Source organism: Hyla sarda, chromosome 4 (genome assembly GCF_029499605.1).
Source record: "Hyla sarda isolate aHylSar1 chromosome 4, aHylSar1.hap1, whole genome shotgun sequence".
In the NCBI taxonomy this organism is placed as follows: Eukaryota; Metazoa; Chordata; class Amphibia; order Anura; family Hylidae; genus Hyla; species Hyla sarda.
The window spans coordinates 311,508,923-311,523,417 of NC_079192.1; the positions used below are offsets into that span (position 1 = coordinate 311,508,923).

The 14,495-nt window shown below is 41.2% G+C and overlaps 1 protein-coding gene across 5 annotated transcripts in view; it reads left to right on the top strand.

Annotated features, from left to right (window-relative positions):
• Positions 1-14,495, top strand: part of CPEB4 (cytoplasmic polyadenylation element binding protein 4) — a 96,643-nt gene that overhangs the window by 53,011 nt on the left and 29,137 nt on the right. For 3 of the 5 annotated variants that reach the window (XM_056574853.1, XM_056574852.1, XM_056574855.1), the window contains 2 exons: positions 2,746-2,769; positions 13,904-14,077. In XM_056574853.1, coding sequence (XP_056430828.1) covers positions 2,746-2,769; positions 13,904-14,077 — 198 coding nt within the window. The remainder of the gene's footprint in view (positions 1-2,745; positions 2,770-13,903; positions 14,078-14,495) is intronic. The other 2 variants (XM_056574854.1, XM_056574856.1) reach the window with 1 other exon arrangement.

Consider the following 14,495-nt stretch of genomic DNA (forward strand, 5'->3'; position numbering starts at 1 on the left):
TCTATGGGAGAAATGCCACAATTTCAGGGAAAAAAACGCCATAGGCTCAACATGCTGCGATTTTGCAAAACCGCCAAGGAGCTGAAAAATGCCAAAAAAGAGTGGAAAAACGCCAAGTGGAAAAAGAATTTAGCGATTTCTCATTGATTTACAGCTAACATCTGGCCGCAGCGTTTTTTGGCCGAAAAAACGCCATGTGGCAGAATTGGCATTTTTCTTCCCCCCAAAAAAACAAGTGGAATTCCAGCCTAATGCTGTTTTGGTGAATCGCTGAGCACCTTCTGTTTGTGATGAAGTGGTGAGGGCCAATGCATCAGGGTTTTTTGCTATATGAAAAATAAATAATTTGAACATAGATGTACATGACGTATGTTTTGTTGACTTGAATGAAGTCGGTTGGGCTTGTTGGATAGGTAAATCTACAGCAGATACAGTGTGTGAATGTACTCTCGTATTAAGTACAGTATATCTGGAGCACACTGGGGAAGACCTCTTATAAAAAAAGTGGAGCAGTGACAAATAACAATCAGAAAAATAGAAACAGTTTGGTTTAGTCAAAAATGGGGTACATTTACACCGCCAGATATTCTGCACGCTTCCTATTGCTGGTAAAAGTCGAGGCAGATTTTCCGCAGTAGATCCCAATGAAGTCAGTGTAATCTGTTAAAAGGTATGGCTCTGTGAATGCACCCTTATAAATTCTTAGCAAGTTATCCACATTTTTATTCTTTGAGGAGGGTGATGTTAGAACTCCTGTGCAGTTCCCTTATTATTATTATAAATTTCATACATAGGTTCTCTTCCTTAACTCTGTTGTAGAAACAGATCTAATAAACTTAAGCAGAAAACCTCTTTGACATCCCAGCCTAAACCAGTCTAAAACATCTGACCTGTATTATGGTCTCAGCCAACTTACATCCCTACAAGATAAATCAGAAAACCTACCCTGCTTTCAGTATGTAAGGAATACTAATAGCCCTAGGACAGAGCACAACAGACTGCCTTCGCATTAATGCCAAGAAGGGGAAGCCGAAACTGGAATGCCAATGATATTGTGAGTGGCTGGTATTTTCAGCATGTATTGCTGCTCCTATTACTGTGTAGTGGGTGCTGGGAAGAGGACGAGTGTGTTTATATGGGTCTTTCACTGGCACGGTGGCTCGAATATAGGAACAGTGATCAGGATTTGCTTGAATTACATTAAACCTATGATGTCTAGTTGGTAAAGAGCTATAATGGTTAGTAATATTTAGAGAATATATTGATGCCATACATATCTTTTTATTAGGATGTGTACTATCAGTATACTGTGATATGGTTATTACATTAAAGAAGACATTGCCAATGTAATACAGGTTACAATGCTACATAGTGTTGTAAACATAAAGAAAAATGCCAGGATCTCAACCCTTGCTGCGATCTAGCCTTCAATATAGCCATTACGTTATGTCTCAAAGGTCCTTGGGCTACCGAATTGTGTGTGAAAGAGGCAGTATGGACAATCCTATTGGGGCACGCCTGTTCATTATTGAATTCAGAAGTTTCACTCAGTCCCGTAGCCACAAGTGTATAAAATCCTGTGCCTACCTGCTCCTAGGACCCAATCTGCAAGAAGTCAATTTGTGGCTGAGTTGCTGTGATTCCTAAATGCTTCCACTTTTCAATAATACCTCTCTAAGTTGATTGTGAAATTCTTTTCCTCCTAGATCCCCCATGAAGTGGCAACCCACCCAAATGTACAGAGTGGGGTCACAGAGTGCTGAGGAATATCTGCCCACTTTTATCAGTCTGCCCATAACAACCAATCACAGCTCAGCTTTCATATCTTCACAAGCTCTGGCAAAATGAAAGCTGAGCTGTGATTGGTTGTTATGGACAAATCACACCAATTTTTCCTCTTAAACTGATTGAAAAAATAAGAGCCATTGTGCATTAAAATTTACCAACACTTTACTGACTCCACAACTACTTGCCATTGAAATCTACATAAAAACTGCACTGGCCGCACAATGGCATGGATCTCCATAGCTGCCAAGGTCCATGTAAACCATTCATCAGTGTAAACAATGGCAAGGGTCAGATGGAGTGGTGTAAAGCACACCACCACTAGACTGTGAAGCAGTGCTCTTGGGATTGATGAGTTGGGCTTATGTGGCAGTCTGATGGATGAGCCTAGATATGGAAAATGTAACCCCATCTCGACACGTGACATTTTCTCGAGGACAAATGGAATTCATGCAGGCGTAAGTACCCTGTTAGGCCTCATTTTGACGACTCAAGGTTCTATGGTGATCCAAGTTTGGTTTACTTGAACATCAGAGGTTTCAGGTCTCAGCCATAAGTAAAATTTGTGTAGCAATTTCATATGAATTCAGTTGTATGGAACAGGTTTTAAGTAAAAGAAATGTTTGCAATATGTCTAAAGTGTGTAAGACTTTCTTTTCGAATGTAAGTTTTTATGACTGTCCTTTTCAGGATGCACAAATTCATGTAAAAATGATGTAATAGTATTTGTAAGTGTCTGTCTTTTTGTAATGTAAGTTTGAGGTCTTGAGTATTATCCCCCTGTTCTAGTATCAAGCAGTGACCACAATAATAATGTGCACGTCTAGATTTCTAACTCGATACCTGCTAAGCAGTCCTGTTAGAGACTCTTGTAAATGACGCACTGTACGGAGGATGTAATTAGATTTCCTAATCTTGATAACATTTTCTGAAAGGTTCTTTTCTTTCTCCAACACGCAGCAAGGACATATGGGCGAAGGAGAGGTAAATTTTCAGCTTTTCCATCTTCTAACAATGTTTATTATGTTGGTGATAAGCACCAGATTGTTTACTCGTTTTTTGTGAAATACTCCTTACTAGAAAGGTTTTAAATTTTATGTTCAACTGTGCATCCTTGTCTTATGTAAATGAGCTAGTTGCTATCTTCGCTATTGGACTACATATATCTTTTTGTGGCCCGGAATCATTTGTTAGATCTTTTTGGCTCCTGTGACGTTAAGTGTTTTCCAGGCTAATACTATTGATATGGCTACCTATAGCCAACTGCTTCATGCCCGCCCATTCACTGTGTAGTGTGGATGCTGCAATGTGCCAGCTGATCAAATACAACACAATGATCTGTAATTGATGGCCTAACCTGAGTATAGGCCATCAAACGTATTAGCCGTCAAAACCCCTGTAAGGGTAGGGTCATGTGTATTTGCTGCAGATGCGCTACTGCCCGTCCCTAAAGTGTACCTCCAGCTGTGCCCATATGTCCTTCTCACAGCAGAAAGCCACCACTATGAGCAGACACAGAGAAGGGAGCAAGCATGGGCAGTGTACTTCGACGTCTGGAGAGCTGCTCATCTGCGCACGATTTGCTGCTTTCTCTGTGTCTACTCATAGTGGCACATTGCTGTAGGCATGGCTGGAGGCACAGTCTAGGGACTGGCAGTAGCGCATCAGCAGTGTCAAATACGCTGCAGATGTGCTACGTGTGACCCTACCCTAAATCAATCATAACCACAAGATGAACATCTGCCAAAGTCAACAAACATATATGTATGTGGGTGCAGTTGTAGGAAGGAAAAGGTTGGTTGTGTGTGATTTCAACAAGCATAACTTTTTTTGTTCTGAAGGGAGATAAGCCACCACCAGAGGAGTCACCTCTCCAATTTTTATTACACATGCATGCTCTGATGAGAGTGCATGCTTATGGGATGGGCTACAGGAAAAATAGCAGCTGTCAGGTCAGCCGTGCAATCATTCTGACAACAGCTATTGGTGTGAATGTGGACTTTTTATGCTCTCAGACACCAAAAATGTGTAAATCTAGTCCTAGTGACGTGAGAGTGAAGAAATGATCACATTCATCAGATTGGCGGGCAAATCGAGGCAGATTGTAGAGGCAGGAAAGCACGGTGAGCTGGCTCCCCACCTCCATTGCACACAGAATCGATTTAGTAATAGGGCAACAAAGAGACAGAACTTTGCAACTACAGGACCAAAAACTGTAAGTGACCCCTCTTTTTAAAGCTGTTCATCTGCACTATAACCCGGCGTATTGGGTTGAATGCGGGTTAACAGCCTGTCAGTTTCCCTTTGATAGTATTGAACAAGAAAAAATATGTTCAAGAACAAATGGTGCAGAAGTACATTTGTCCCACCATCCCCCTGGAAGCTAACTAGAACATGTCAGGTTTGGTCTGAATCAGAGGCCAGATGTGTCACTGTTCTATATGTGTGGCCAAACTATTACAGAAAGGGGCAACATGCCAAATTGGGAAGTCAGAAAGAGTTAATATAGAGACTAAAAAGTATTTAATATTTAAATACTGCCAGAATGAGGTAACATAAGAAATGTGCATGTATCATAAATAATAAAAAACATTTTTTAATATCAAAATGTGTAATGTAACAATAGGTATTGTCAAGTGCACATCCACATCAGTTTGTCCAAAGCGTTCGAAAGGGCTCCTTAGAATCACACAATTTTAGCTATATATTGATAGGGGTATTCCAGGCAAAAACTTTTATTTATATATATATATATATATATATATATATATATATATATATATATATATATATATATATAATTATTATATATCAACTGGCTCCAGAAAGTTAAACAGGTTTGTAAATTGCTTCTATTAAAAAATCTTAATCCTTTCAGTACTTATGAGCTTCTGAAGTTAAGGTTGTTCTTTTCTGTCTAAATCCTCTCTGATGATGTCTCGGGAAACGCCCAGTTTAGAAGCAAATCCCCATAACAAACCTTCTAAACTGGGTGTTTCCCGAGACAGGTGTCATCAGAGAGGATTTAGACAGAAAAGAACAACCTTAACTTCAAAAGCTCATAAGTACTGAAAGGATTAATATTTTTTAATAGAAGTAATTTACAAATCTGTTAACTTTCTGGAGCCAGTTGATATATATATAAAAAAGTTTTTGCCTGGATAACCCCTTTAAGTCTGCAATATAAAGTAGCAGATTCATTTCAAATGTAAAGACTTTACTGTGTTTGATATTTGCTGCTATATGTCCTGGATACCAAACAACAAGTTGATATACACACATCTAGGCTCTAAAAAGTAGAGGAGTCTTTACCATCATGGGCTGTGTTAGGTGGGAGCTGCATACAGAGCCTTCTGTGCTTGTGTGTGTGTGTGTGTGTGTGTGTGTGTGTGTGTCTATATACACTTCTCAAAAAAATAAAGGGAACACTTAAACAACACATTGTAACTCAGTCACTCACACTTCTGTTAAATCCTACTATACACTCAGGAAGCAACACTGACCCAGCAATACTACGCTCCTTAAAGTGGCCATACATTATGGATTTCCTTTTGGCTTTGTTTTTTTATACTGCTTGTCATTCATGGTTGTTATTTGAAGGTTGTTGTCTTGGACTACAGTTTTTTCAAAAAGGTTGATCAATCCCTACTGTGATCTGAGGACATGTCTGGACTTATTAATTCTGTTCACATGTACAGTATCCTGCACATATTTGATGTGCAGAATTTGAAGCTGTGTTCAGTCATTTACTTTACATTGAAATCTGCAGCGAAAATATCTATCTAGCTTCATATCATGCACATCAAATCTGCGCAGGATACTGTACGTGTAAAAACACCCTAAAGAGGTTATCCAGTGGGGAGAGTTTTTTTTTTTCCAGGACTTAGGCAGTTAACAGCATTTAAAAAACAAACTCTTACGCCCTGTGCTCCAGCGGTGGTGCCAGTGACCCGCTGGGGTCCCCAGCCACGCTCCTCTTCCTCTCAGAAATTGTGATGCCCGGGCCCAGAGTGTCACACTGTTTTTCATCCAATCACTGGCCATGGCAATGTCCCACCTCGGCCAGTGATTGGCTGAGTGGCAGTGTAACACTATTGGACCCGACATCACTATGGGCCCGGGCGTCACAATTTCTGAGCGGAAGAAGAGGGCATCTGGGGACCATAGCTTCCTCTGGGGCGCAGGGGGTTCAATAAACTGCCTAACAATCCACCTATCATTTGTGGGCCCATTTTTGATCTAGCCTTGGAAAGGCATTTGGCCAAACATTCATTCATACTGGGTGGGGGATGGTTGGGTTTGTGAGTCTGCTTTGTTTTTGCTGACTGCACTTTATTATCACCAGCTGTAAATACAGTGGGGGGGGGGGGGAAAGTATTTAGTCAGCCACCAATTGTGCAAGTTCTCCCACTTAAAAAGATGAGGCCTTTAATTTTCATAATAGGTATAACTCCACTATGAGAGATATAATGAGAAAACAAAATCCATAAAATCTAATTGTCTGATTTTTAAAGAATTTATTTGCAAATTATGGTTGAAAATAAGTATTTTCTTACCTATAAACAATCAAGATTTCTGGCTCACAGACCTGTCACTTCTTCTTCTTTAACCCCTTAAGGACGTAGGGTTTTTCCGTTTTTGCATTTTCATTTTTCCCTCATCACCTTCTAAAAATCATAACACTTTCAATTTTGCACATAAAATTCCATATGATGGCTTATTTTTTGCGCCACCAATTCTACTTTGTAGTGACATTAGTCAGTTATTTTACCTAAAAATCCACGGCAATACAGAAAAAAAAATTGTGCGACAAAATGTCATTTTGTAACTTTTGGGGGCTTTTGTTTCTACAAAGTGTGACCACGGTTTAAACTCCGGGACCGGGCTTAGGGCATACATGTACGCCCTTCGTCCTTAACAGGTTAAGAGTCTCCTCTGTCTTCCACTTGTCACCTGTATGAATGGCACCTGTTTGAACTTATCAGTATAAAAGACACCTGTCCACAACCTCAAACAGTCACACTCCAAACTTTACTATGGCCAAGTCCAAAGAGCTGTCGAAGGACACAAGATGAAAAATTATAGACCTGCAGCAGACTGGAAAGACTGAATCTGCAATAGGCAATCAGCTTGATGTGAAGAAATAAACTGTGGGAACAATTATTGGAAGACATACAAGACCACTGATAATCTCCCTCGGTCTGGAGCCCCACGCAAGATCTCTCCGCATGGTGTCAAAATGATCACAAGAACTGTGAGCAAAAATCCCAGAACCACATGGGAGGACGTAATGAATGACCTGCAGAGAGCTGGGACCAAAGTAACAAAGCCTACCATCAGTAACACACTACGCCACCAGGTACTCAAATCACGCAGTGCCAGATGTGTCCCACTGCTTAAGCCAGTACATGTCCGGGCCCTTCTGAAGTTTGCTAGAGAGAATTTGGATGCTTCAGAAGAGGATTGGGAGAATGTCATATGGTCAGATGAAACCAAAGTAGAACTTTTTAGTAAATACTCAACTCGTCGTGTTTGTAGAAGAAAGAATGCTCAGTTGCATCCAAAGAACACCATACCTACTGTGAAGCATGGGGTGGAAACATCATGCTTTAGGGCTGTTTTTCAGCAAAGACCAGGACGACTGATCCGTGTAAAGGAAAGAATGAATGGGGCCATGTATCATGAGATCTTGAGTGAAAACTGCCTTCCATCAGCAAGGGCATTGAAGATGAAACGTCACTGGGTCTTTCAGCTTGACAATGATCCCAAACACACTGCCCCGGCAACAAAGGAGTGGCTTTGTAAGAAGCATTTCAAGGTCCTGGAGTAGCCTAGCCAGTCTCCAGATCTCAACCCCATAGAAAACATTTGGAGGGAGTTGAAAGTCTGTGTTGCCCAGCGACAGCCCCAAAGCATCACTGCTGTAGAGGAGATCTGCATGGAGGAATGGGCCAAAATACCAGCAAAAGTGTGTGAAAACCTTTCTGAAGACTTACAGGAAACATTTGACCTCTGTCATTGCCAACAAAGGGTAAATAACAAAGTATTGAGATGAACGTTTGTTATTGATCAAATACTTATTTTCCACCATAATTTGCAAATAAATTCCTTAAGCAGACTTTATGGATTTTTTTTTTATCTCATTATGTCTCTCATAGTTGAGGTATAGCTATGAGGAAAATTACAGGCCTCATCTTTTTAAGTGGGAGAACTTGCACAATTGGTGGCTGACTAAATATTTTTTGCCTCACTGTATATTTGAATTAGTTATTTTCCAACCTGAAACAAAAAAAAAAAAAACACAAGATGTATAAAAGAAAAGAAAATAACAACATACTGCCATCAGTAATACTGTAAAAATGGAGATGCATGTCTTGTTTTATTCATTACTGTGTATGTTAAATGGGTTTTCCTGCCTCTTTGAGAACATTTTCTATAATGGTAAATATACTCACCCTTCTCCTTGTTCCCTGCTCTACTTTCTCTTGTCCTGCTTCCAACATAATTTTCAAGAACTGACTGTTCACTTGCTGATTTAGTAAAGTGTATTTAAAAGGAATGGGGAATATAAAGAGGAACTTCCTTCTGGGTCCCCTTTTGGTTTGTGTTTTTCAGGAAGTCCAGAAAGCTTTCAGGTTTGGTGACATTTCAGTGTTGTGTTTGAGCTCCGGGGGCATTCACTGCAGTCAGTCATGCACATCATTTAATTAAGATAGAAGCCAAAGTAGTCAATAGTGAGCTTTATAGTCACTCTCTAATGTAAACCCAGTGTAAATAATTCTAGGTATCACCCTTGTGGTTATGAAAGAGGGCGCTGTACATACATATTTTTGGAATTTCCCTGCATCTGCTAACCTGGCCTCATAGTTCTCAGGCTATTCGCAAGCAATAATGTCAGAGTCATGTGCAGCCAGATCTGCAGGGCTGTATTAGAAGTGCCACTCCCCTCTATAATCAGATATATAGCTTTGCTGGAGAATGGCGAGATGAGCCTGGTCAAACAGGCTTCACTATGTTATACAGGTGAAACATGGCATTTTTTCAGTAATGCAACTTAAAAGGTGAAACTAAAATATGAGAGAGACTCATTACATGCAAAGCAAGATAGTTCAAGCTGTGATTTGTCATTATTGTGATGATTATGGCTTTCAGCTCATAAAAACCCCAAAGCCCCCCAAAATTACTATGATTTCGAGAGCCATGTCATCTGCTGGTGTTGGTCCATTAAGTCCAGGGTCAACGCATCCGTCTACCAGGAGATTTTGGAGCACTTCATGCTTTCTTTTAAGTTGCATTAATGAAATACAATGAACTTTTGCACGATATTCTGATTTTTCACGTTTTATCTGTAAGCTGAATTGAGGAGTTGTTGCATTTCTAGTATACAGTACTACTGCACTATTATTTTCTGCTGTTGTATTTAAGTGTATGAAGCCTTTTTCTAAAATGTATAGAAGCAATCTGGTGGCTATGGGCAGGCCTGTCACTACAGGACAGGCAAACCAAGCAATTGCTTGGGGCCCCGAGCAGAGGGACATCCCTGTGTCCCGAAAGATGTTTTTGGGACACAGGGATGCCCCCATTAACTCTGTGGCCCCACGTTAAGTTTAAAAACGCAGGGGCCGCCGGGTGATGCGGCCCGTGTGTGCGCCCATAGCAATGGAGGTGCGGAGGAGGAAGATGTGCGCTGGCCAGCTTGGTAAGTGACCAGCGACACGTCATCTTCGGTGTTCCGACCACCGCTTCTCCGGTCCCGGAACTAATGCTATGGCTGGACGGGAGGAGTGGTGGTCGGAGCACTGAAGTGGGGCAGACACAGGCATACAGCCTCCAGCCATACACTGTATATGGCTGGAGGCTGTATGTCTGTGGGGAACACTGCCAGCCTTATGTGGGGTGAACTATGCTGCACCTAATGTGGGGGGAACACTGCCAACCTAATGTGGGGGGAACTCTGCAGCACCTAATGTGGGGGGAACTCTGCTGCACCTAATGTGGGGGGTTACTACGTCCTAACGCCGGCCCTAGAGCGTGACGTGTGTGAACATGGAGGGGGCCTCCATGTCCATTTTGCTTGGGGCCCCCAAATTCTTTCAAACTGCCCTGGCTATGGGCAGCTGCACCCCCTTCAGTATGTGGAATTTATTGTTCAGTTAGTATTTTAGAGTGAAGTTGGAATGGACTGGGTGCATTTAGTCTCTCAGTGGTGAACTGTCAGACAGTGCTACTTTAAATGGCTATAGTTCTAGATACATTTATTGCAGTTCAGCCACATTTTGAATAGGGATTTCCTGCACTATAAGGCTGGGTTCACATGAATGGAATTTCCAGCCAGAATTGTGGTCTGATATCCCAAGGGTGGCCAATGCTGACAGCAGTCGGCGCAAGGACCATGCGGACTGCATTGCCATCCCCATAGACTGCAATGCATTTCAGAGGGGGTTCACAATAGAATGGTCATTTAGAATTCTTGTCAGAGCTTGTTAGTGTTAACCCAGCCTAAGACATAGCCTATGACCCAGTGTGACCATTTTTCTCTGACAAAGTTAAAAAGTCATAGCAGTCCCAATAGGCATGAAACACATGGCTATATATTGGTACTTAAAATCTTAATGTCATATATGTAATGTAATATACTGTAAGGGTATGTTTGCACTATGGAATTTCAGAGCTGTGAAATTCCCATTAGAACTTCCAGTGCAGCAGCCTCCCAATGAAAACAATGCTTCACTTGGAAGTTCTGAGCAGAATTTCACCACTTCTGCACCGTGCACATTGTTGAACTTCCGCAGTGAAAATTCTAATTCTGGCCAAAATAATTATCTTGTTCGTTCATTTGAGCGGTCCACACAGCAAACAGAATCCCCACCCAGAATATTTCTGTAAAGAGAGATTCTTTAATGTGAAGGTAGCCTAAGACACTTGAGAAGCATCTACATTGTAAACTCCTTCATTTCCTCTACACTCTACATTGCCCCCTTTTTCTGCAATATTTTTCAGATGCTTCCTTCTGAAATAATTACCTGCTCATCTAATATCTTTTGTATAGCACATTCTCCATTGCCTCCTTTTGTAGCATACTCTAATTTGCTTTTGCTACCATGTTTTTATTGCCCACTCTAACTGCTAAAATGAGGGGTATGTAAAACTTGCAGTGTATTGGCTACAGAGTGTTGTGAGCTTATTCATTTACTGTGGGCTCCCTCTGCCCTCCCGATTGACAGCTTTCTTCCTATGTACAGTAAAGGTACCTGACAGCTACAATACATTCGGAAAGTCTTCAGACCCTTTAATCACAAAAAAAATATAAAGGATAGCCTTAGAACATAATAAGCACTGAAGACCATACAGAATACCTGCACTCACTGGCCTGATGAAGTGCACCTTGCGCGAAATTACCGGTGATCACCTCTGAGCGTCCACGCATCACTGCAGTCCTGGTCCTCCTGTCTGTTCCATATAGGAGCTTCAATTCCCTTGCCTTTTGGTGAGTGCAGGTATTCTGTATTGTCTTCAGTGCTTATTATGTTCTAAGGCTATCCTTTATCTACATCCTAGCACCATCGGGGACAATATTATGGTTTGTCTATATCTGCTGTGTTGCTATTCACTTCAGCTCAGAAGTTAACCCCCACCTAGCCAGAGACAAGCGGTGCCCGTCCCCATTTCTCTACACACACGTAGAATTTTAGAAATGTTGCATAAGGGATACGTACGCCGGAGTACATTTTCAGTAGGTTAAAAGCTGTCAGTCAGCAATCGGAGCACACATTTTGAGTTCGCATCACTCTACAAATAATGAACAGTTTCATAGAATGACGCTGTAGTCACACGTAAGAAAAGGGTATGTTCACACAACAGAGATTCCGCTCAGAATTTCCACAAGCTGTTTATTTCAATGGGATTCTTCTGCTAAGCTCACATGATGAGGAATTGGATTCTGCTGAAAGAACAAAAATTTTACAATGTCCATTAGCAATGGTACTTTAGGCAGGTCTACTGGGAATTTACTCAGAGTGAACATACCTATGCCCACTGGGTAATTTCAGCAAGGAATTTCCTCAGCAGATCCATGTCGGAAATAAAATTCCCAATGACTACTGGGCTTTTTCAAGCAGATTCAGCCAAAGGAATGTATTCAGTCTTTCGGTAAAATCAGAATTGCATTGGAAGTTCTGCTGTGGAACGTGCACAGTGAGCACAGAACAAGCGGTATTTTCAGTGTGCATGGGCCCTAACTGGTCCATTTTTGGATGTTGAAGGTTTAATCGATTTAGAACCTACTATTTCATGCACATGATATCACATATTTTAAAACTTCATATGTGCAATCGAATAACACGAATGACCTGCCAAGTGTATGTTTCAAGCTTTAGGCTCTGTCTGGTTATATTATTCAGTACAAGTTTGTGATGTAAGCTATAACATTATTGTTAATGTTACGGTGGATAGGGCAAAATTCTTGAACAGTAAGTACTGATGGTGTATGAAAGGGTCTGTCATGGGGTATGGGCTCATCTACACTGCAGACATTCAGTGGGCAGAATTCTGCTTGCAGCAGGACATGCACAGTCTCATAAACAGAAATGCAGTCTGTTGGAATTCCGCTAAAGACTGAACATGTTTATTATTGGGGTGGACGTCCATTCTGCTGTCAGAATTCGGCTGCAGCATGCACCGAGCAGCAGAATCACATTGAAAACAATTATGCAGGCCAAATGTCCACAGTGTGGACAAGCCCTATGACTTTTCCCTTATGACTTGGTCGTTCCTGGTCCTACATCTGAACCTTTGCATGGGCTGTATAGAGCCTGCAAGAAGTCAAAGGAGACTCTTCTCTAGACCTAGCCTAGCATCAGAGGAAAGAGCATTGCCAGATCCAACCTGAAGATATACAGAAAGACAACAGGGATTGATACCACTCAGTCTCCTGCTGCAGAAATTGTGCTATGAATTGACTTAATAACACTTTCACATGTGAATTGCTGTTCAGGCTGAATGGTAGGATGGAATGAGAATGTATTGATTTGTTGGATGGCCTTGACTTCTGCAGTAGGCATTCATGTGTTAAGACAATTGATGGACAATTTCAGTTTTGTAAAATTGCTTCTTTTTTTCTGTATCGAAGGTTGTATATATATATTTTTTTTATCATCTCTGTACTTACTCATATTTGTAATAGCATGGTTGGTTGGATTCTGTTGGTCAAGGTCTGTACATAGAGCAAGAAGGAAGAAAATGGTGTTTTAATCTCTACAGCAGTAATGTGGTTTTGGCAATCTCTTGTGTTGGGCTCCAGCTGCCGCATGTGGATAAGAAATGTTTCTAGGTCTCAAGTCTCTCAATAATAAATGTAGGGGTGTAGGGGTTATTTTAGGGATCGTATAAGTAAAGTGGTTTTTCAGCCTTACAATATTGATGGCCTATAATCAGAATAGGAATTCAGTATTAGACTTGGGAGAGTGCTGCAGTCTCTTCATTGTTTATGTTTTTGATGAAGGCCAGGTATTGCCTTGAGGGCCAGGTTTTGCATTTCAGACCACCATCGAATCTTACCTTGATAGCCCATCGTAAAGATAGGTCATACATTTTCAAAGGTGGGATAATTGCTTACGATACATATACTGCACATCATACTTATAGGAGCTTTCTGTTTGTCCTAGAGAGAGAATCTTAAGTGACAAGTCTGTTTTCTTTCATTGCATTCCAATGCTAAGACCTTGTTCGCATCACAATACATGTCTCCGGGGGCATTGATATGTCCACAAAATCTCAAATTGGCAGCCATCATATCTGTGCTTATATATCTGATTGTAGTCTGCTAGTGACTATGTTTGGATCCTTTTTCATGTTTTGACTTGGACTGAAAAGTGCAGCAAACACCACTTCAGTCAGAGCCAAAATTCATGAACTCAGAAAATGACCCAAATGTAGTCACTTGCTGACTACTGTGGGGTCATTAAATTCAATGGTGCCCATGCGATCTGAACACAGATACGTTGGCAGACTATTTTCAGATTTTGCCAACATATCTGGCTTTCCTAGGGCTAAAGGGTTGCAAGTACTGTTGTTGAAAATGCAGCTACCTTTTTATATTGTGTTGTTTCCTTTACTGTAGGCCAGTCCTGTCTGTTTCCAATGGAAGATGGCTTTTTGGATGACGGTCGAAGTGATCAAACCCTACACAGTGGCTTGGGGTCTCCTCACTGTTTTCCACACCAGAATGGTGAAAGAGTTGAACGCTATTCCCGCAAAGTGTTTGTAGGTGGTTTGCCACCTGACATCGATGAAGGTGAGCAAAGTCTATTAAAGGAAGTGTCCAGTCTAGAAAAAACGTATCCTCTTCCTGCAGGATCGATAAGTGTCAAATTGCGATTTACTGTCCTGCTCCCCCGTTTCCCGGTTGTAATCAGTGTGTCGACCACGGCTCCTCTTTGGGGGAGCCAGAGATACACAAAAGCATAGACTTAATTTATGTGAAAAGCCGGGGCACCAGGCAGGAGATCGTGGTGGGTTCCAGTGGTCGGACCCCACAATCTGACACTTATTCCCTATCCTGCACGTAAGGGATTTTCCACTTACAAATTTGATTCCAAGATTGTTTTTTCGTGAGATATTCTACTTCATGTTAGTGGTAATTTTTCGTCGATACTTGCATAATTTCTTTTAAACTCTCTGCTTGTAATGAAAATGGACATACCAAATAAATG